At 36.0% G+C, this 24,240-nt stretch overlaps 1 protein-coding gene across 1 annotated transcript; it reads left to right on the top strand.

The window, feature by feature from the left end:
* Positions 1 to 82: 82 nt before the first annotated feature.
* On the top strand, positions 83 to 23,121 carry Psmd5 (proteasome 26S subunit, non-ATPase 5). Its single transcript, XM_027945198.2, has 10 exons — positions 83 to 294; positions 6,890 to 7,034; positions 8,186 to 8,299; positions 8,685 to 8,813; positions 11,090 to 11,199; positions 13,185 to 13,327; positions 16,812 to 17,003; positions 18,741 to 18,850; positions 19,407 to 19,547; positions 22,189 to 23,121. Exons 1-10 carry the CDS (start codon positions 122 to 124, stop codon positions 22,444 to 22,446), a joined length of 1,515 nt encoding a protein of 504 aa, XP_027800999.1. The 5' UTR covers positions 83 to 121; the 3' UTR covers positions 22,447 to 23,121.
* The last annotated feature ends 1,119 nt before the right edge of the window (positions 23,122 to 24,240 follow it).

Raw genomic sequence — 24,240 nt, 5'->3', positions numbered from 1 at the left:
AGACGTTCCAGGAGTCTCGCGAGACTTGGCAGACCGAAAAGGAGCCTGCGTTCAACCCATCTCGCGAGGCTTGGAGAAGCGCCTCGGGAACCTGCTGGCCCGGCGGGCAGGAGCCGGCAAGATGGCGGCGCAGGCGCTGGCGCTGCTGAGGGAGGTGGCTCGGTTGGAAGCCCCCCTGGAGGAGCTGCGTGCGCTGCAATCGGTGATACAGGCTGTGCCGCTTAACGAGCTTCGAGAGCAAGCGGCGGAGCTGCGCCTGGGCCCGCTTTTCTCCCTGCTTAACGAGAACCATCGGTGAGAGAATCCCGGTGCTTGACCTGGAGTGAGCACCCCCAAGTATGGAGATGGGTGGGTGGAGGCGAGGAGAGTGACTTTCCATGTTGGGGAAGCAGAAATTAGCCGAAATTGGAGAGAGGAAAGGATCTTGGGCTTGAAGGCGAGAGATGGGACTCAAGTCCAGCCCCTGGGTGTGTTTTCTCCAGTTGTCTGGCCTCCTTCCCTTATCCATGAAGTAGGAATTGGAGGAAAAGAACAAGGTCCTCCACCTATAAAAACTCCACAACCATGTGTACGAATTCTTGTCCTCTCTTAAAAAAGGATCCTGTCCAGGGCTGGGTTTGTGACTCAGTGGTAGAGCGCTTGCTTAGCATGAGTGAGACATTGGGTTCGAGCCTCAGCACCACATTTTAAAAATAAATAAATAAAATAGTTATGTCTAATTGCAACTAAAATATATATATATATATATATATATATATATATATATATATATATATTTTTTTTTTTTTTTTTGAAAAAAAGGATCCTGATCTGGTAACCAACATTTTAATTTCACACACATTTTGAGTCATTTGTGTTATAGGATTTCAGGTATGTTTGCATAAAATGTGTTATATGTCCAGGGAATATTCATAACAGGTAGTGTGTAATAGCAGAAAACCCAGAAAAAACCCAAATATTCATTAAAATGGAATATAAATTAATTATATGGTATTGCCATGTAACACTATGCAATTATTTAAAATATTATTTGTGGTGAAATTAAGTGCTAAGATTCTTGCTTTGCAACATGGAAGTCAGAGAAGATGGACTGTAGGTGTGGATATAGAAAGACCTCTCATAATAAGTCCAATGAGAAAAAAATAGCAAAAGTTATGATCTCATTGTTTGTAATTTTAAAAAATAATTTAGACCCTACCACACACTTGCTTACCTTGTATAACATGGGAATGTCAATAGCAGAGATACAATAGAAACTTCTAATATGGAAGTAGAAGTTAAAATATTAGAACTGCAACTTTTACTTTTGATTTAGTACACATTTAATAGATGCCAATTGCAATTAAAAACACAGATAATTTTATCATTTAAAGGAGTTTTAAGATGTGATACAGGATTTAAAAGTGATCTTTCTACTTGAAAAGTTAATGAACTGCTGGATCACTTTGGATGATTTCAGAGGGCTTTCTTGGCTTTGACTTAAGATTTCTCCCTCTATTAAATCCATTAGTTTCCATTATTCAGCTCTACCTATGAAATATCTCCTTTTTCTCTCTTCGAAGCTCATTCTCTCCCTCTTGCTAGGTCTGTTGTAGATACAATAGGTCTATTAGTCTTGATCCTCATTACCTCCTGTTTTCTTTTCTAACTATTCCTTCCCAACCTGTAGGCACAGGGAACTTCTCAGGTCAGCTCGTATGTTTTCCATGGTTTCCCTTGCCTACAGTTTGAAATCATGATTTCTTAGTCTGGTATTTGGATCCTTTCACAGTATATTTCCATCCTACTTTTCCAGTCTTATCTTTTTTTTTTCATTCCACTTACATTTCATCTGTTCCACCTACTGTGTGGCATTAATGTTCCTAGAGCATGACTTGCACTTTTCTAACTTAATTCATCCAATCCTTCTGACTAAAACACCGTCTCCTCTCTACAAATTTTGTCAGCTGTTTAAGGCCCAGCGAAAATGCCATTCTATCATCTGGATAATATATTTCCATCCTACTTTTCCAGTCTTATCTTTTTCTTTCATTTCACCTATATTTCATCTGTTCCATCTACCATGTGGCATTAATGTTCCTAGAGCATGACTTGCAGTTTTCTAACTTAATTCATCAAATCCTTCTGACTGAAACACTGTCTCCTCTCTACAGATTCTGTCAGCTGCTTAAGGCCCAGCGAAAATGCCATCCTACCAGAAAATCTCAGTTACTCAAGATATCCTAAAGGGCAACTTCATTTCTGTTAATGACACTTGATATAATTGCTTTGTTATGTTTCTCCATGTATGTGTTTCTAGTTTGTAAGTATTTTTTAAGGCAGAGGTCATATTTTGTTCATCTGTGGCTCAACATACAATACTGTATGTAAACCTGATACAAAGTGAGGTTAATAGAGTTTAGAGAGGGCCCCTAGGCTAACTTCTTCATATTATAGATGAAGAGATTTTCAAAGATTATGCCACAAGTTGGCAATAGAGAAGCAGCCGAAACTGAAAAGACAGAGAGTTTAAGGAATAATGTCCATGGGGAAGACAGTCCTTGAATGATAGACTAGTATTTTAGGAAATAATTTTAATGGAAATTTTAAGAACAGTTCAGAACTGGTTACACAATAGATACCAATTGCAGTTTATGGAAATAATTCTTTTCTGGATAATATATTGGCAGTCTCCAAATACATTGCTATTATCCTGTTGCTGTATATTGATTCAGGTTGTGTGATCTTGTAGATGTAAACCTTGAATCTTTTTGGTTTTTAATTTTTTTATTCTTTTTAGTTACACATGACAGAATGTATTTTGACATGCACATGGAGTATAACTTCCCATTTTTGTGTTTGCACATGATGTGGAGTTATACTGGTTATATATTCAAATATAAACATAGGAAATTTATGTCCAATTCATTCTACTCTTTCCCATTCCCATCTTCCCCTCCCTTCCCCACTAAACCTAGAATCTTGACAGGTATTTTTGTGAGTGAAATTAAGTCCTAAGATCACTGCTTTATAAAATGGAAGTCAAACAAGACTGATTATAAGTTATTAACTCTTTGGTTTTGGGTACCAGAGGGCCCCATGTGACCTGAAATTGACACGCTATGCAGTTTAACTTAACACTGCTTTTTAAAAAACAGCTTTATTGAGGAATAATTTACATACAATGAGCCTGCATATAATAAAATGTACAATTTGACAAGTTTTGATATAAAACTTAAAACCATCACCACAATCAAGATAGTGAAGATATCTTTCACTCCCAGAAGTTTCTTTACTCCCCTTGGAAATCTTTCCCCACCTCAGGCAGGCAACCACTGATCTACTTTCCATCATTATGGATGAGTTTGCTGGAATTTTGGTAATGTGGAAGGAAAGGTGTTTTATTTACAGGAGTCGTGTAGTATGTAGTCTTTTTTTTTTGTAATATTTATTTTTTAGTTTTTTAGGTGAACACAATATATTTTATTTTTATGTGGTGCCGAGGATTGAACCCAGTGCCTCACACATGCTAGGTGAGCGTTCCACCACTGAGCCACAGCCCCGGCCCTAGTATGTAGTCTTGTTTGATATCTTTTTGCACAGTGTAATTATTTTGAGATTTATACATGTGGCATGAATTAGTAATTTATTCCTTTTTACTGGGAAGTAGTAGTCCATAATATGAGTATACCCAAATTGAGATTTCCATCCCTTGTTGATGAACATTGAGTTGTTTTTGGTTTGGGGATATTATAAATAACACTGCTGTGAACATTCATGTACAAATCTTTGCCAGGAATGGAATGGTTGGATAGTGTGTAGAAGATATATATTTAACTTTTTAAGAAACTGCCAAACTGTTTTCCAAAGTGGTTATACCGTTTTATATTCCCATCCGCAGTGTAGGAGAGTAGATGATAGGCCTAAAAATAAAACCTGAAACTGTAAAAGTTCTACAAGAAAGAATATGAAAAAACTTTTTGTGACCTTGAGTTTAATGGATTTCTTCAAGAAGATACCAGAAGAACAAATCGAGCCAGGCACAGTGGCACACACCTGTAATCCCAGATACTCAAGAAGCTGAAGCGGGAGGATTGCAAATTCAAGGCCAATCTGGGCAATTTAGACCATGTCTCAAAAATTTAAAAAGGTAGTGCACTCACCAACATGCTTGAGGCCCTTTTAATCCCTACTACTGCAGGTAGAGAAAAGAATAAATTGGAATTCATCAGAATTAAACATTTTGCTCTTCAAAGGTCACAGTTAAAGAGAATGAAAAGACAAGTCAATGGAGAAAATAAAAGGTCTTTGCAAAGACTATATCTGGTGAATGACACTCAGGATATATATAAAGCATTAAAAATTCAATAGCAATAGATGAAATACTCAAAAATTGGGCAAAATTAGGAAGAAGTATGGATGGCAAATATGCAAATGAAGAGTCATGTCATTATTAGTCATTAGGGAAATACAAGTTGAAACCACAGTGAGATTTTACTGTACATCTGCTAGATTGCTAAAGTAAAAAAAAGGATGAAAGGCCAAACAAAATGTGGCAGATAAATACAAAGGGGTATTTATGTGCAGCCTTCAAAAGGAAGGAATTTCTGACAGAAGAACTTTGAAGGCTTTCTACTAAGTGAAATAAGCAGACACAAAAGGACCAATCTTGTGTGATTCCATTTATGTGAAATCTCTAGAATACATAAATTTAGAGACACAGAAAGTAAGACTGTAGTTTCAAAGGACTGGGAGAAGAAAGGATGGAAAATATTCAGTGGGTACAGTGTTTCAGGTTGGGAAGATAAAAAAAATAATCTGGAGATGGATGATGGTGATAGTTGCAAAAACAATGTGTAATTATACTTACTGCCACAGAACTGTATGTTAGAAATTGTTAAAATGGTGAATTGTTGAATTTTATCTTATATGTAATTGCAACTTTTTTTTTAATGAGATGGATTCTTGCTATATTGCCTAGGCTGACCTTGAACTCTTTCTGGGCTTAAGTGATCCTCCTATCTCAGCCTCCCAATTTGTCAGCAATTTTTTTAAAGGAGAAGAAGCCCAAATCTAGAAGTAGTCACTCCCCATTTCTCCTGTATTCTTGTCCTTCAGGCAACCAGGAACCTATTTTCTGTTTCTATTGTTTTGTCTATTCTGAACATTTCATGTAAATAGAATCATCATCAAAAGAAGCCTTTTACCAGGTGTAGTGGCACATGCACTCCCAATGGCTCAGAGGCTGAGGGAGGAGGATCTCAAGTTCAAAGCCAGGCTCAGCAAAACAAGGCACTAAGCAACTCAGTGATACCCTATCTTAGAGATAGGGTATTTTATTTAGAATAAAATACAAAAAGGGCTGGAGATGTGGCTCACACCAAAAAAAAAAAAAGCCTTTTGTGTCTGTTTTAGCATATAATACTTGAAGGTTTGTTCATATTATAGCATTATGAGTACTTCCTCCCATTTTATTGGTAAATGGAATATTGTATGGCTATACCACATTGTATTTGTCCATTCATCAACGTTTGGGTTGTTTCTACTGCTTTGAGAATTAATATGTAGGTTTTTGTCTAAGCATATTTTTAATTTTCTTAGCTATGAAAACATTCTTAAGTACTCCTTTAGACCCAGTTATGCAAGGTAGAATCCCTAAGTTAAAGGAAGTGTATGTATTTTTAAGACTTTTGATTTGTAATTCCTTAATTGTCATCTAGAAAAGTTATACTAGTTTAATTGTAGTCTCCTATTAGCAATATGTTAGCCCATTATTTGTATTGTTTATTAAAAGACAGAAGATTGATCTTGAAACAGGATCTTTTCCTTTTGTATCTTTCCCCCCCTCTTCTATCTCCACTGCTATTTCCCTGATCCACTTCTTTATCACCTCCCACATGAACTGCCTTCATGTTGAAAATTCTTTCTTTAATGCGGATGAAGGATTTTGGGTTTTTTTGTTTGTTTGTTTTTCATTTCTAATCTCTTCTGCTGGTGATTGAACCCAGGACCTTGTACATGCTAAAGTACATGCTGTACAACTGAGCCACCCAGGCCCAGGGTGATTTCTGTAAGTTAGATCTCATTGTTACTTCTCTGTCAAAGCCATCTCATGACTTACCATTGCTTTTCTGGAAAAAGTCTGGATCTCTGAGAATCTGGCTTCTGTGCATCTCTCCAGTTTCATTTCTTGCTATTCATGTCACTCTTTTGCCTTCTCCAGATCTGTTCCCTATTTTGACCCTAGTCATACCAAGCCCCATGTGGTTCCTTGAAAGTATAACAAGGTGTTTTCTTCCTCTGTTTCTCGTGTGCTTCTACTCCCTCTTCTTCTTTTTTTTTTTTTAATAGTTTTAGTCGTAGATGGACACAATACCTTGATTTATTTATTTATTTTATGTGGTGCTGAGGATCAAACCCAGAATCTCACATGTGCTAGGCAAGCGCTCTACCGCTGAGCCAAAACCGCAGTTCCATCTACTCCTTCTTCTTAGAGTACCTTTCTTCTAGATCATTCCTACTTTTTTTTTTTTTTTTTAACTTAGTTCAGGTGTCACCCAACTGGGAAGCCTTCCCTATACTTTGTGTTCTTAAAGCTCCCATAGCTTCTAGTCCTAGGTTATGTCATTTATCTACCTGGATTGTAGTTGCCTTTTATTTTTCTGTATATTCCATTAGACTGAACTTCTTTAGACTAAATAATATATCGTAATCCTTGTTGTAGCCCCAAAACATGCAAAGCAGATAACAGGTACTTACTAAATGTTCAATGAGCAAATAGAAGTTGCTGTTTTTAAAAAAAAAAAACATATTTATGGCACAAATTAGTGAGCCAAGCTTCACTATTATTAGCCTGTTGCTTCCAATCTGGCAGGACATGAACTAATGAGATCTATGGTGTCTCCTTTAGGGAACAGACTACTTTGTGTGTATCCATTCTGGAGAGATTGCTTCAAGCTGTGGAACCAGTTCACGTGGCTAGGAACCTCAAGGTTGACCTACAAAGGGGACTTAATCACCCTGATGATTCTGTTAAAATTCTCACTCTGTCCCAGGTATGAAACTTTACTATATAAGAAGAACCAACTTCTCTGGGGCAGGTTGTATGCTGGGTTTTAATCTCTCTGTATTCCTAGGGTATGTCTAGTCTATTCTGTTGTGCCTAATGAATTATAACCTGAGAAATAGAAACTGAAGTAAAAAAAATTCACTTAGTACTATCTTAATCATTCACTCACCAAATAATGACTGAATTCCTTTGACATGCCAGGCATTGTGCCATGTGCTGTTGGAGTTATCAACATAAATCTATCGTGGGTTTTTGTTTGTTTGTTTTGGTTTTTTATAAGAGGCTTCTAGTCTAGAGAAAAAGATTCTTGGGTGTTTAAATAGCTACTCTGCCTAACATTGTAGTGACATGAAATAAGTGCTATCCTAAAGGTCAGTAAGCCAAAAAATTAAGACAGTAACTCTTACCATCTTGGTAACCAGAAAATCCTACTATGTGAATAAAGAGCTTCTGCTAAAGATTATGTTGTTGAAATGTTAGGAACTAAGCAGTTGTCTAGTTAATACTCTACTGCTCTTCCTTTTCTTCTCTAAGGTGTTATTCAATAAAAAAGGGAGATGGTATCAATTTATTCATTGACCATGTATGTGCCAGACACCACAGTAGGTACTTTGCCTATTTAGTCTCATTTAATCTTCAAAACTACCCTGGAATTAAGTGTCATTATTTCCACTTTACAAGTAAGATATTAGGCTCAAAAGTTATTTAATTTGTCCAAAGTCAGTGCAACTAAAAATTGATATGAGTTGTTTACATTCACTAACTTATCAATATTCTGTACCCATGGTGTCTTGTTCGTTTTTTTCCTTTTCATTTAAAGGTGCTAAAGATGGTGGGGGCTGGGGTGGTGGCTCCAGTGGTAGAGCACTTGCCTAGCATGTATGAGGCACTGGGTTTGATTCTCAGCACCACATATAAATAAATAAAATAAAGGTCTATTGACAACTAAAAACTATTTTTTTAAAAAAAGGTGCTAAATATGTTACTACACCATTTTAATGAATTTGGGTCATTATGAATTTTTAGGGACCTGTCCTATAGCTGTAACTTCTAAAATAATTGCACACTAAGGAAATTAGACTGTCATTTATTCACATTACTATACCTTGAAAGAGTATTTTTTTTTTTTTCTCTCAGATTGGAAGAATTGTTGAAAATTCTGATGCTGTTACTGAGATTCTAAATAATGCTGATCTACTAAAACAAATTGTGTATTGCATTGGTGGAGAGAATCTATCTGTAGCTAAAGCGGTGAGTTTACTAGAACACATCAATTAACATGTAGAGACATTAGTAACTTAAAGTCGAAAAAGGCCTTATGAATTGAGAGGTGAAGGGTTAAAATTGATGATTGATGGAACTGAATTTATAGCCTCATGTAGCTGGTATCAGATAAATAAATGGTTATCAAATACATAGTAGTGAACTTCTTTTCTGTGATACATATATTTGCATTATTGGGTTTACATTGGGTTACTTGATCTTTTCCAGTTATTTACAAATAACAATAGCTAAAATGTAATGACTGCTCATTGGGCAAGTACATTTTGTGCACTGATTTTCACATCAGTCTCAAGAAGTAGATGTAAATATTTTGTATTTTTGTGACTTAAGAGATATTTTCTTTCCTTGTAAGGCTATCAAATCCCTGTCAAGAATATCACTAACTCAAGCTGGACTTGAGGCTTTATTTGAAAGCAATCTGCTGGATGATTTGAAAAATGTAATGAAAACAAATGATATTGTTCGATACAGGGTGTATGAGGTAAGACTAAAAACTATGGGACATTTACAAAGCAAAATATAGTAAACTTGAAATGGAAGGCAAGATGGTTCATTTAATGTGTGTTTATTGGATATATAATCTGTGTTAGGCCCTATTCCAAGGTGCTAGGAATATAGGGATTAATTCCCAGCTGGTGTGTGGGAGAGTCATACAAAAAATGGTGTAGTATAATTACTCTATTAGAGGAGATAGCATTGAAACTGGTCTGAAATATTATCTCACTAGTAAAGGAGTACTTTTGGGAGGGCGGTACCGGGGATTGAATCCAGGGGCACTTAACCACTGAGCCATAGCTCCAGCCCTTTTTTGTATTATATTTAGAGACAGGGTCTCACTGAGTTGCTTAGTGCCTTGCTAAATTGCTGAGGCTGGTTTTGAACTCGCAGTCCTCTTGTGTTAGCCACTCAAATCACTGGGATTACAAGCCTGCACCACCAGGCCCAACAAAGGAGTAATTGACCTAAAGACACACTTAATAGGCTGCATACTCAAAATGGAACCCTGTACAGTCTTAATTCCTTCTTTACAAAACTTTCTTACTGGGGCTGGGGATATGGCTCAAGCGGTAGCGCGCTCGCCTGGCATGCGTGCGGCCTGGGTTCGATCCTCAGCACCACATACAAACAAAGATGTTGTGTCCGCCGAGAACTAAAAAAATAAATAAATAAATACTAAAGTTTCTCTCTCTCTCTCCCCCTCTCTCTCTCTCTCTCTCTCTCTCTCTCTCTCTCTCTCTTTAAAAAAAAAAAAAAAACTTTCTTACTTTACATGCCCTGATACCACACTACTCTGGTTTTCCTTTTGCATCTCTATTTCTTCTTAATCTCCCAGTTCTTTATTCTCCAAGAACCTTTAATTGTTTTCATTCATGAAGGCAAAGTCTCAACCCCAGATTTTATTGTACCCTGTACTCATTTCTAGGTTGTTGGTGGTGGTTTTTTTTTTTTTTGTTTTGTTTTGTTTTTGATAACAGCCTCGCTTCGTTGCCCAGGTTAGCCTCAAACTCCTGGTTTCTAGGGATCATCCCACCTCAGCTTCCTAAATGCTGGGACTACAGCTTAGTTTGATTTATCTTGTGATTTCAGTTCCCACCTATGTGATGATGACTCAAATGTAAATTTCCATCCCAGGCCTTTCTTTTGAAGTAAGATCTTCACATCCAACTACTCACTAACTATTGCCCCAGTGGACATATTCCAGGCCCCTCATACTCATGCTCCAATTGAATCCTGATCTACCCCATGGCCATAGTAAAATACAGCAGTAACAAACTGGCCCTGCCCCAAAGTTTACAGAGTTGTGTATTAGACCTTGAGTTCATTCTTATAAGGTCTTATGTGTTGGTTTTACCTAAACTTGTGTATTTCTCTTCATTGGTATATCCCCACACCCTACCCTATGATAATTTACCACTGCAGCTTACCTCATCTGTTATTGTCATTCATCCCTCATCTATCTTACATGCAGCTAGAATGCTATTTTTTAATTGACATGTAGTTGTATGTACTTATCATGTATAGCAAGATGTTTTGAAGTGTATATAAGAATAATCTTTTAGTCCGTGCCGTGGTGCATGCCTGTAATCCCAGCAGCTCAGGAAGCTGAGACATGAGGATTTCGAGTTCAGAGCCAGCCTCAGCAACAGCAAGGAGCTAAGCAGCTTAGTGAAATCCTTTCTCTATATAAAATACAAAATAGGGCTGGGAATGCAGGTCAGTGGCTGAGTGCCCCTGGGTTCATTCTCTGGTACACCCCACCAGCACCAGAAAAAAAGATCTTTTAAAAATTTATATCTGTTTCTGTCACTTCTCAAAGTCTTCAGTGTCCTTTTTCTCTCAGTAAGCTCTCAGGGCACACTAAATGAAGAAGTAACTGAATTGATGAACTATTTTTTCCTTTGAGGTGCTGGGGATCAAACTCAGTTCTTCATACTGCCATGCAAGTGCTCTACCATTAAGCTACATTCCTAGCTCATGAATGAATATTTTAAATAATCTGCTTATTTTTGCTAATTTAGGCTTTTATGCCAAGATTGATGATAAGGGGGTGCGGATACACACAGATATAATGGAATATTTTGGTGCCATAGTGATTTCTTATGTGTTCAGTGAAGTTTTCCTAGAGACAAATTAATGGAGTTTTAAAAACTCAAATCATATAAAGTACCCAGTTCTGCATTTAATTTAAAATGAGACCTAATAGGCTTGTGGCTGTTTTGACGTTTTTCCATTTTCTCTCTTTTTTTTTTTTTCCAGCTAATTGTGGAGATTTCTTCTGTGTCATCAGAATCTTTAAACTATTGTACCACAAGTGGATTGGTAACCCAGCTTCTGAGAGAGCTGACTGGTGAGGATGTACTAGTCAGGTGTGTTCACTGACAGATCTTAAACAGAAAAGTCCTCTTTTAGAGGGCCAAGAACCAGCCTTGGGACCTGTCATGATCTGTTCTATTAGAGCTTGTGTCTAGTCTGCAACCTCAAGACTTCTGTAAGCTATACGTGGTGGTGCATGCCTATAATCCCAGTGTCTCGGGAGGCTGAGGCAGGAGCATCACGAGTTCAAGACCAGTCTCAGCAACTCAGGGAGAAGCGCTATGCAATTCAGTGAGACCCTGTCTCTAAATAAAATACAAAAAAGGGCTGGGGATATGGCTCAGTGGTTGAGTGCCCCTGGGTTCATTTCCAGTACCAGAAAAAGGAGAGGAGGGGGCTGGCAAGTGGCTCAGTGGTTGACCATTTGCCTCACATGCGTGAGGCACTGGGTTCGATCCTCTGCACCATATTAAAAAAACAAAGATATTTTTTTAAAAGGAGGGGAGGGCTGGGGATGTGGCTCAGTGGTTAAAAACCTCTGGGTTCAATCCCTAGTACCAAAAAAAAAAAAAAATTATGTGAAATCACTCAAGTTACATTATAATAACATTAACATATTGGAACTTAGCAAAGCCCTGCAAGACAGTTCAGTTTTTTCAAGTGATTGTGTCCCCTGTTCCTGGGCAGGTATGCTCTTAAATAGTTGTAGTCACGTGGTAACTGCCATTTCGGATTACTTAACATTTTATCAGATACATTCATTGGCCTTGTTAAAATAACAGCACTGACTTATAAAATATGGGCTTTTGAAAAGGAGATGGACTTGACCTTGCATACCTCTCTTCTACTTATCAGCTGTTTGACCTTGGACAAATGATTGTAGCCTTTCTACACCTCAGTTTCTTCATCTTTCTGATGGAACAATAACAACTCTAAAGAAGTAGTGAGGAGTAAATGAACTGACCATAGAAACAAATGAATGTTAATTCCAATCTTTTCTAGATCCCTATTCTTACTCTCTTAAGTTCCCTTTATTATCTGCCAAACGTCTCCTTATTGATATTCCAGTTTGCTATTATCCTCACTGTTGAGCAAGTATTTTGCTGTTACCATATTAGTACAGTTGTCATCTTTATGTGTGTAAGTTTTTATTCTCTTCTAACCAAATGACTTTTTTTGATTGCTTGTGGTGCTAGTGTTTGAAACCAGGACTTCTCACATACTAGTCAAGCTCTCGACCACTGAACTACACCCTCAGTCCTAAAATCCATATTCTGATGTCCTATGTGCTTTAAGTGTAACTGAATTATTAAACCTATATGTATAAATCAGTCATTAGTTAAATTTAAAAGCACTTGTGTATTATCCTAACAAGAACATAGGGAAAAAAACCTGCAAATGATAGTCAGTTAACATACTTCAGCATCAACTATTAAAAATACTGTTTTAGTTATTAGGAGTAATTTTTTCATCGTTGAAAATTAGATGATACCATAGAATTGTTAAGTTGTTAATATATGGTAATTACAGTATAATTATGTAAGGAAATATTCATGTTTTTACAGATGCATACTGAAGTGTGTAGGGGTAAATGGCACGATAACTAGGATTATCTTTAAAATAGTTCAGCAAAAAATGGGAAAGAAAGATGAAGTAAGTAAAGCAAAATCTTGATAGTTATTAAATCAGGGTTATGAATGCATGGTAGTTTAATGTACTAATCACTTTACTTTTGTGTGTATTTGACATTTCAAAATAAAAGCTAAAAATCTCTTAGGAAACAACTATGTTTTAGTGGAAACAATAGTGGGCCTCAAGTCAAAAAGTCAAGATTTAAGTATAAATTCTATCTTGTAACAACAAGTGATATTCCAAATATGTCATTTTCACCTTGTAAGTGTTGTGTCCTTATCTAAGAAGAGTCAAGGGTATTAACCTTTCAGATTTGGTGAAAAGATTAAGATAACCTGTATGAAAACAGTTTTAAAAGCATCCTATTCATGTGCACAAACTCCTTGTTTTTGTTCTTTCTTTATAGAGCCACTTGTATAGAGATGGTGACATCTCTAGCATATACCCATCATGGACGACAATACCTTGCTCAAGAAGGAGTAATTGACCAGATTTCTAACATAATTGTTGGGGCAGATTCTGACCCTTTCTCTAGCTTCTATTTGCCAGGTAAGAAATAGTGGTGCCTGTGGAAGTGACAGTACATGTTTTGCTTCTGAGTTATATTGGCTAGAAGAGGCCAGGAATTATTTTGCTTTGAGCCAGTTTCTTTTAGAGGATACTCATGGCCACCAAATTTAGCAGCATCATTATTCACAAGTAGGATTTATCCCAGAGATGCAAGGATGATTCAATATGCAAATCAATAAATGTTGTACAACAAATTAACACATGAAGGATGCAAACTCATATGATTATGCTTGTAGAAACAGAAAAGACATTTTGACACATTCAACATTCTTTCATAAATCTCTTATTAAAAGGTGTAGAAGGAGTAACCTACACAGCAGTGAAAAGTTAAAAATTTTTCTCTTTGATCAGGAACAAGACACGGGTTGGTACTACTTCTGCTTAATATAGTACCTGAAATCCTAACTAGAGCAATTATGTAAAAGAAAAAAATAAAAGGTATCCAAATCTGAAAAGAAGACATTGATTTGCTGCTATATGTAGAACACACATTCTTCTTTTTTTTTTTTTTTTTAATATTTATTTTCTAGCTTTAGATGGACACAATATCTTTATTTTATTTTTATGTGGTGCTAAGGATCAAACCCAGTGCCTCACGCATGCTAGGTGAGTGTGCTACTATTTGAGCCCTATCCCCAGCCCCACATGTTCTTATATATAGAATACAGACTCTGCCAAAAAAGCCTGAATGAATTTAGCAAAGTTGCAGAATACAATAGTAACATACAAAATCAGTAGCATTTCCATACTCTAGCAACTATATGAAAAAGAAAATATCCTCATGGGATAGAGATGTAGCTTATTTGCAGAAAACTTCCTAGCATGCTTCAAGCTCTAGATTCAATCTCCAGTACTAGAAAATAGAATAATTCCATTATGATAGTGTTCATAAAAATAAAATTAGGAATGAATTTCATTAAGAAGATGAAAGATCTGCACTCTGAAAACTGTAAAATAACTAGTGAAGAAAATTAAAGACACAAATGGAGTGATATCCCAGATATATGGATCAGAAAGAATGATATTGTTTCAATTTCTATACTATTACCCAGAGCGATTTACAGATTGAATATAATTTCTATCCAGATTCCAATGGTGTTTTTCACAGATGTAGGGGGATAAAATCCTAAAATTCATATAGAAACACAATGTAGCCAAAGTAGTTTAAAGCAATGCTTCCCTGACTTCAAAATATACTACAAAGCTATAAGAATCTAAACAATATGGTACTGCCATGAAACAGGCACATAGACAAGTGAGATAGAATCCAGAAATAAACCATGCATTTGTGGCCATTTGAGTTTCAACAAACATGCCAAGAACATTCAATGAGGAAAGGACAGCCTTCTCAATAAATGGTGTCAAGGCACCAGATGTATATAAGCAGAGAATGAAATTAGATTTGTATATTTAAGACTTGAAACTGGAACTCCCAAAACAAAAATAGGAGAAAACTCTATGACACTGTTCTAGACCAAGATTTTTTGAACATGACCCCTTAAAAGTACAAGCAACAAAAGCTAAAAGAGACAAATGGGATTGTATCAAACCAAAAGATTTTTGCATAGCCAAGGAAACAACAGAATGAAAAGGCAGCCTATGGAATGGGAGAGATGTTTGTAAGCCATGTATCTGGTAAGGGGTGAGTATCCAAAATATATAAGGAATGCAAATGATTTAGTAGCAAGGAAATGGTCCATAAACAACTATAAAAATATGTATATATATATATAAATATAATAATTTTTTTTAAATGCCTGTCAGGTATATGAAAAAATGTTCAACATTACTTATCATCAGGGAAATGCAAAATAGAACCACAGTGAGAAATCATCTCACACCTATTTAAGAGTGGCTTATATTAAAAAAGATGAAAGGTAGCAAGTGTTGACAAAGACAGGGAGCAGAGGAAACCCTTGCACACTGTTGGTGGGAATGCCAATTAGTATATGACCATAATGGAAAACAGTATGTGTCCTGAGAACACTAAAATGAGAACTAGAAGATGAACTGGCAGTCCTACTGGGTATATATCCAAAGGATGTAAAGTCAATATGTGGAAGAGATACCTACATTCCCTTGTTCTTTGCAGCATTCACAATAGGCAAGATATGGGATCAACCTAAGTGACTGCCAGTAGATAACAGATAAAGAAAATATGAGGTTATAAATATAGCTCTGTGATAAGAGCACTTGCTTAGCATGCAGGAGACCCTGGTTTTGATCCCCACATCACAGAACAAAATAAAGGAAAGAAAATGTGGATCACATCCACAATAGACTACTCTTTAACCTTAAAAAGAAAGAATCCTGTTAGTTTCAGCAACATGGATAGAGAACATTATGTTAAGTGGAAAAAGCAAGGCATAAAAAGATAATGCCACATGATCTCAACAGTACACGAACTAAAGGAGTCAAATTTACAGAAGTAGAGAATAGAATTGTGATTACAGGGGTTGGTGAGGCAGGGTTGGATAACAAATTTCAAAAGATACAGATTTCAGAACTGGGGTTGTGGCTGAGTAGTAGAGTGCTTGCCTGGCACATGCAAGGCACTGGGTTCAACTTTCAGTACCACATAAAAATAAATAAAGTGTACAATTTGATGTTTAAAAAAAAATACCAATTTCAGTTAGGAGAAATATAGACTAGTTGATAACAATGTATCATGTTCTTTAAAATCATTAAGAATATATTTTAAATTTTTCACCATAAAAAGGGTATGAGATAAGATGTTAATTTGTTCAATTTAGTCATTCTGTAATGTATAATTACACATACATTCAAAATATGTTCACTTAATACATAATGCAATTTGTTAATTCAAAAAGTTAATTTTAAAAATGATACCCACAGTCCCTTAGTAGGTAGAATCCATTGCTCTGAGAGCCATGCATGCACTGTTGACTGCTTTTCTTGAAATATTAGTGCTTTTTAAAGCATGAAGGTTATTTTATTTAGAAGCTCAATTAAAAGAAATGTAAATAAAAATGATAATACTAACATTTACAGTATATATCACAGATTGATCACATCTGTGAGTTGGAATCTGTATGATACAGGATCTGCTCTAGCCATTCTGTTTTAGGGCTTGATTAATTAATCCTTAGCACTCCCCAGAAGTTGGGGATTTACTGCTTCCTTATGTAACCTACCTTATTTTATTGAGCATGTATGTTTAAAAGTGTCTTCCCAATAATGACTCTAACCTTGCCTTACTCCAAATTGTATCCATTTGTCCTTGTTCTTCTTCCTCTGTACCATTGGTACCCTGAGGTTTCTATTCTCTCAGGACCACATATCACCAGTCATTTGGATATCTGAATGGTCTCAGGTTTCCAGGCAACTCTATAGTCTTTCTCTTTCTGGCCTGTAGTTTATTACTGTTCCTTTGAAAACATAGAGCCTACAATTTGTACTGTTTAACTCTTTTATTAAGATGTATTTTTCTAAATATCTTTAGGATTTGTGAAATTTTTTGGAAACCTGGCTGTCATGGATAGTCCTCAACAGATCTGTGAGCGTTATCCTGTCTTTGTGGAAAAGGTGTTTGAAATGATAGAAAGTCAGGACCCCACCATGATTGGCGTAGCTGTAGACACAATTGGAATCTTGGGATCCAATGTTGAAGGCAAACAGGTTTTACAGAAAACAGGTTGGTATAACTTGTCTTGACTTTCTTTAGTTGTGTTTTATTTTTCATAATGGTGCAATAACTCAAGTTCTTTTGCTGGTGGGTTAGTTGCATTGTAGAAACTACTTTTGTTGGTAGTAGTCTTCACCATGACTATGGACTCATCTCTCAGTCTCATAATTTAAAGTCTAAAACTCTTTTATTTCTTACTTCTCAATGTTCAGTGTTCTACCAACCAATTAGGACCAAATACTCTTTCCTGTATGTCTTCTTTGAATAGTATTCATGATACAAAGACCACACTAACAGCTTTTTTTTTTTTTAATAATTTTATTTTATTTATGTATTTATTTTTTTTAATATGGCACTGAGGATTGAACCCAGTGCCTCACACGTATTAGTCAGGTACTCTACTACGAAGCCACAACCCCATCCATTAACATTAGCTTTTTGAATTTCAGTTACCTCACTTCTCTGGGTCTTATTTATAAAAAAGGCATAACAATTGACTTATCAGGATTGTTGTGAATATTTAATGAATTTTATTTGTAATGTCAGAAAGGAAACAAATACTTATAAGCTTTTATGGTAAGGAAAATACTTTTATGACACATCCGTGATTATCTTAACAGCACAACAAATTCTTCACAAAAAATAAAAAATGCAGCACTGTTATGAAAACTCTTTTGAAGTATATATTGAACATTAATATGCCGTATGTATTGCAGCTAATATCCCTGCTGCATGTACTTGTCTAAGTGCTTGTACCTATGACATATAATCCTTTTACAGTCCTGCAAAGAACATACCATTGTCATTCTCATTTTACAGATAAGGTAGCTGAAACTCAGAGAAGTTAAGAAAATTTTCTAAGATCATACAGACTGGGGCAGCTGCTACTCAAATCCAGGTCCTTTGATTCCAATCCTATACACTTTGCCTTATATGTGCTACATTGCATATAATTGTGTGCTTTAGATTTGTCATTTGGTTTCTGACTAGATGCCTATTTTTATGTGATTTAGGTTGGTAGGGGTCATAATGTATGAAAGTATACTTCATATCCATTAGGATGCTATCAATTTTTTTTTAATTACAAAATTATAAAGTAACAGATGTTAGGATATGGCGAAGGCATAATCCTGTTTACTGATGGGAGTGTGAAATGTTGCAACCCCTGTGGAAAATAATATGCAAGTTCCACAAAAAATGAACCTAGTACTATATGGTCCAGAATTTTACTTCTAAGTATATTCTAAGAAGTATTGAAAACAAGGACCTAAACAGATTTGTATACCTATGTTCATGGCAATATTGTTATAGCCCAAACTAGTAGAAGCAACCCAATGTTCATTGATGGATAAATGGGCAAACAATATGTCTACAGTGGAATCTTACTCAGCTTTATTAAAAGTATGTGACATGTGTCACAGCACAAAGGAAGTGGGAAGACATTATGCTAATGAAATAGGCCAGGCATGGAAAGCAGATACTGTAAGATTCTGCTTAGATGAGGTACATAGAATAGTCAAATTCTTAGAAACAAAGAAGAATAGTGGTTATCAGGGGATGAGGGTAGGGAGGAATGGGAATTATTGCTAATATGCACAGAATTATAGCTGAGTTGTTGAAAAGTTCTGCAACAATATGAATGTACTTGTAATGACAATGAAATGTATAGTTAAAATGGTAAATTTTAAGTTTTGTATTCTTTACCATATTAAAAAAAAATTCGAAATCTCATTGTTACCTTCAAAGGAACTCGCTTTGAACGCCTGCTCATGAGGATTGGACATCAAGCAAAAAATGCCTCCACAGAGCTAAAAATCAGATGTTTGGAAGCAGTTTCATCTCTTCTATATTTACCAGTAAGTGGACTGGGAAATTAATGAAGGACAGTGTCATATGTTTGGGAGAGTAAATCTATCTGTATAAGTCAACATAACATTAGTTAATGTAAACACTGACCAAGTAAATGTCATCTGTCTCACTTCTAGTAAAAGAAGAGAACCTTCATAATATGACTAGTAACATTTTTAGTTAAAGTGGAATCATACAATATCAGAAGTAAATAGGCCATAGATATTGGTGAATCCTATCCATCAAAAACTGGGAAGATGGGGCTGGGGTTGTGGCCCAGCAGGAGAGCCCTTGCCTTACATGTGCAAGACCCTGGGTTCGACCCTCAGTATAAAAATAAATAAGTGAAATAAAGGTATTGTGTCCAACTACAACTTAAAAATAAATAAATAAACAAACAAACAAACGGAAGAATCTGGGCTGGATTTGAAGATGAATGCTTCAGACTAAGCTAAGAACACACAGCAAATTAATGAATATCTAAACCCAGGTTTTCTGGCTTTGAAATGCATGGTTTTCTCCAGATACAGTAATCTTGAGAAATTTTCCTTTTCTGTCCTGTAGCCTGAGCAGCAGACTGATGATCTCCTGAGGATGACAGAATCTTGGTTTTCCTCTTTATCCCGTGACTCACTGGACCTCTTTCGTGGTATCAGTAATCAACCCTTCCCTGAACTACACTGTGCTGCCTTAAAAGTGTTCACGGTAGGTATTTTCTTCTCCATCTGTCCTTCTGGGACTGCTCATTTGACCCACGATTACCTGGAATTCATTTCCTGTGCCTTGCCCTGTGGATGCACAGTGTAGAGCACAGGTTCTGCTCTCTGCTGCTTCAGAGACCAAAGAGGAAGATATTAACAGTAAAAGGTATTAGCTTCTAGAGATGTGGCCCCATGGTGGAGTGCTTGTCTGGCATGTATGAGGCCCTGGGGGGTTCAATCCCCTTCACCCCCAAAACAAAAATGTGCTAGGTTCTGTTTGAAGTTTGAACAGGGTGCTATGAGATCACAGAATTAATTCCAGATTCCTTATCTACCATACTCAATTGACCCAGTCCTCAGCTTCTTCCTGAGCCTTATTAATGCTCTAGGGTTGCCGTCCTTCTTATTTCAAATCTCTGTATTTTGCTGTGCTTTCTGTATCCGACACTCTTCCCTAACTTTGCTTGTTATCCTCTTATTTATTCTTTAAGACCTAGTTCAGGTTATCTTTTTAGCACAGTTTGCCCAAACTGATGATTAACTCAGTGTTAAATTTTAAAATACATTTTTAAAAATTTAAGCAAATTTTAAACAAAACGTTAATGTTGGCTTTCATACATTGCATTTATTCATTCATTCAGAAAATATTTCTCTTTTTCTTTTACTAAGTGTGAGGGGTACAACCCTGAATAAAATAGATTAAAAGTTTCTTGGGACTGAAGTTGTGGCTCAGTGCTCTATCATGTGTGAGGCCCTGGGTTCGATTCTCAGCACCACATATAAATAAACAAAATAAAGATCCATCAACATCTAAAAAAAAAAAGTTTCTTGAAGCTTTTTGTCTGTTGAGGGAGCCAGGCAGTAAAAAAAGAAAGTTTCTTGTAATTGTAAAGGTACTTATTACCTGTCTCTGCATACTTAGTCTCTTCCCCCATTAAGCAGTTTGTGAAGAGAAGGACCATATCTGATGTGTCTTTGTAATCCCAGCACTTGCCATGGTGCCTTGGCTCATAGAAATGTAGTTATGTCTTTGGTAATCCTATCATAATGGGATTCACACAGCATACTAGGCCTAAACTAGGATGGGATTGGAGAGGGAAGGCTTTCTGAGGATGTGTTTTGTGATCTGAGTCTTGAAAGACACAGATATTCCTATCATCTTCAAGAACATCTGCTTTTAGAGACCACTTCACCCTTATAATCACTGTATGAGAAGGGCATTTGGCTTCTCCATTGGTATCTCATTATCAGTTTATTTTGATTTTGCTATTCTACCTTATCCTCCTCTACTTAGTTTGCCATGACTGTAGAGATAATTTTTTAAATTTTCTCTTTGGGATAGCTATTTAAGTCCACTTTTCATCCTTAATTATTGTTATCTAGGTCAGTATTTCTTAAATATTAACTTTAGGGATCTTGTTGAAATGTAGATGCATGGTAGTTCTGAGATGGAGCTTAAGAGCCTGAATTTCTAGTAAGCTCCAGGTTGTGCTAATGCTGCTGGTCTGTAGAATAAGTTTGAAAGAAAGAAATTATAAGCTTAATACTTGTTATTCACTAAAATGTAATGGTGAAGTTTTAATAAACATAAAAGTTGCTTATTTAAAATTTGGAAAAAACTGAGAAGTACAGATTTTTCAAATCAAATGAAGTTGTTTCATTGTTGTATTTCAATCTAGTTTAGTATGTATGTATGTATGTATTTTGGTTGAAGTATTTCGAACAGTCATACCTTACTACCTCTGCCCAATCTCATTCCCCTTCTTCCCTGGATGTAATCACGATCACAAATTCAGGATTTCTAGGCCCGTATGTCATTTCATATTTCTACTACATGTTGCCTATATAAACAAAATACATTATAGTGTTTTATATTTTCTTAAATTTTGTAAATGGTATCACACTAGTCATATCATTCTACAGTTTGCTTTTTCTCTTTAATATGTTATATCAGTGATCTGGGCACAGTGGTGCATGCCTGTAATCCCAGCTACTTGGGAGGCTAAGGCAGTGGAATCACAAGTTCAGGGTCAGCCTAGGCAACTAAAGTAAAAAATAAAAGGGGTTGAGGATACAACTCAGTGATACGGCATCCCTGGGTTCAATCCCCAGTACCAAAAAAAAAAAAAAAAAGTGCCTCTGTGTGTGTATTTACATTTTAAAAGAGGAAATTAGAAGTCAGTGTTTCATTACAAATCCACAATGTATCATTCTCCAAATGAAGCATCATTCCAAAGCATCTTTTCTTTTATTTCTACATAAATTACTTAATCATGCCTCCATTATTACACATTTATATTATAACTTTCACACTGTGATGAACATCTTTGTATGCTAAGCTTTCAGGTATTTAGAATTGGTTTCTTACATTTGTTTATCAGGAGGTAATTTACTTTGGAGGAAAAGGTAATTTTTGAAATTTTCTTATTAGTGCATTGTAGTCATATAGTATAATAGTGGTGTTTGTTTTGCAGTATTCATAAGTATGTGTAACATAATTTGCTTCATTTTAATCTCCAAATCTGAAAGGTAACATTCTAAAGGTTCATTCTACCACACTTCTTCCTAAATACTACTCCATCCCATTAACAAACTTAATTTTTCAAGGCTAAGAGAAAGGTATTTTTTTCTGTCTTCTATTTCAGGCCATTGCAAACCAACCCTGGGCTCAGAAACTTATGTTTAACAGTCCGGGTTTTGTAGAATATCTGGTGGACCGGTCTGTGGAGCATGATAAAGCTTCCAAGGATGCCAAATATGAACTGGTGAAAGCACTTGCCAATTCCAAGACAATTGCAGAAATCTTTGGGAACCCAAATTATTTGAGACTGAGAACTTACCTGAGTGAAGGTCCATACTATGTGAAACCTGTGGCTACAACAGCTGTAGAAGGAGCTGATTGATTTCTTCAAGAGTCTAATACAGAGGACCATGTTTCAACTAGAACTTCTAAGGCATTTGACTCCATCTGTATTTTCTAAAAGAGGGAGTCCCCCAACCTGCTCCAGCAGAACTATCATGAAGTATCTAATGGAACTTTATTGCCAACGTTATGTTTCTACATTGAAGTACAATATGGAACAGGAATTTGGAATACATTAAGAGCAAGCAGAGGTGGTCATAAAAGAATGAGTGTTTTTCAGATTCCTGAAACTGCTTTAATCTTTGCAGTAAGACAAAATTTTGTTCTTTCAGAAAGTTTCCATGGATGTAGTCATGGTCTTATTTAATAATCTGCTTCAAATAAAATGAAACCAAATTGTGACTTCTCTTCACCTTTTTAAGAATTTTTTTTTAAATTTTTGTTTATGATTTTTCTTCTTTTGATTCTTCTTTTAAAGTCTGGGATATTTCTTTGAAAAATAAGTAGTTTGGAATCCTCAAATTATGATCTGTCTAAATACTTTTAATGAGATCTCTTGACTTTTTTTGTTATTCCTTTGAAAACTGACAAAGTAGATCTCTAAAAATATGTGGTATTCTGTTGATGCTTTTTGCTATTTATCAGTGAATTTTGTCCTGTGTTGGTTATGGGGAAGGGAGAGTGATATTTAAATAATAAAGTTCTCTTAACTGCAGTTGGTTGTTGGTGGGTCATCATTGTTAAGGGACTTTTTGCTATTGATTTTTCATATTCATCAAGTCAATCTTGAGTTGATCAGAAAGGGAAACTGACTTTTAACCACCAGATCAGGAAGAATATGAGTAAATTAGGATGCCATCTCATTAAATTACAAAGGGCAATCTTTCTTTTCAGTGATGGAAATTATACCTACCTGTTTTACAGTGTCTTCTAAACAAAACACTCTGCATGTCAGTTCACCTGTCCAGAGGTTTCGGCATGAGTTTTTTGTAAAACAAAAGAGTAACAGCTTTGGAGTGGAGAGATGTGTTTATATTCTAGATCATGGTGAAGTTGGTAAACCATCCTTGCTCTATAACAAAATGATTCTCAGTGACTAGAATCCTCTGGTTCCAGATTAATAATCTCCTTCACCATCTCTGGTATAAGTTTTCTTTTTCTGTGTTTTCAAACTGCCTATTTCTACTGTTAGTATCACTAATTAGACTCTAGCCAGGTCTTTCCTGGCCTGAAATATTGTCTTTAAAGTGACTTTTGCTTTGTCTCATTCATGTTGTTTATTTGTTCCTCATTTTTTCATTGTAGTAAAATATGCATAATAAATATATGTATATGACCTGCTAAATAAAGTTTACTATCAGCCATTTTAAAGTGTACAGTTTAGTGATATTAAAAATCTGCAAAATGTTTTACAATCATCACCACCATCCATCTCCAGAATTCTTTTTTCTTGTGGCATTTTACCACTGAACTATATCATAATCCTTTTTATTTTAAGACAGTATCTTGCTAAATTGTTCAGGCTGGCCTAGAACTTGTGATTCTCCTTCCTTAGTCTCCCAGGTCACTGGGAATACAGGCATGGGCTTCCTCTTTTTATCTTATAAAACTTAACACTGTATACCCATTAAATAGAACTCCCCACTTCCTGTTTCCTCCCAGCCTCTGGTAACACATTCTAATTTATGATGACCCCCGTACCCATTGCTGGGGCTTAAACCCAAGACCTTGCACTTGATGATGTTAATAATTTAATATCAGGGTTCAGGAAGATGCCCTCACCTATGTATGGCCAACATAATGACATACTCATTCTGATTTTGTACCTATAGCT

The sequence above is a fragment of the Marmota flaviventris genome, chromosome 13, assembly GCF_047511675.1.
Source record: "Marmota flaviventris isolate mMarFla1 chromosome 13, mMarFla1.hap1, whole genome shotgun sequence".
Lineage (NCBI taxonomy): Eukaryota > Metazoa > Chordata > Mammalia > Rodentia > Sciuridae > Marmota > Marmota flaviventris.
Note: the sequence above shows the minus strand (reverse complement) of the source record. Positions and strands in the feature narration are given on the sequence as shown.

Excerpts from the sequence above, each read along its gene's own strand:
- Psmd5 (XM_027945198.2), top strand. The coding sequence starts at position 122 with ATGGCGGCGCAGGCGCTGGCGCTGCTGAGGGAGGTGGCTCGGTTGGAA. Across the intron at positions 295-6,889 it reads CTGCTTAACGAGAACCATCG|GGAACAGACTACTTTGTGTG; the intron begins GTGAGAGAATCC and ends TGTCTCCTTTAG. Across the intron at positions 7,035-8,185 it reads AAATTCTCACTCTGTCCCAG|ATTGGAAGAATTGTTGAAAA; the intron begins GTATGAAACTTT and ends TTTTTCTCTCAG.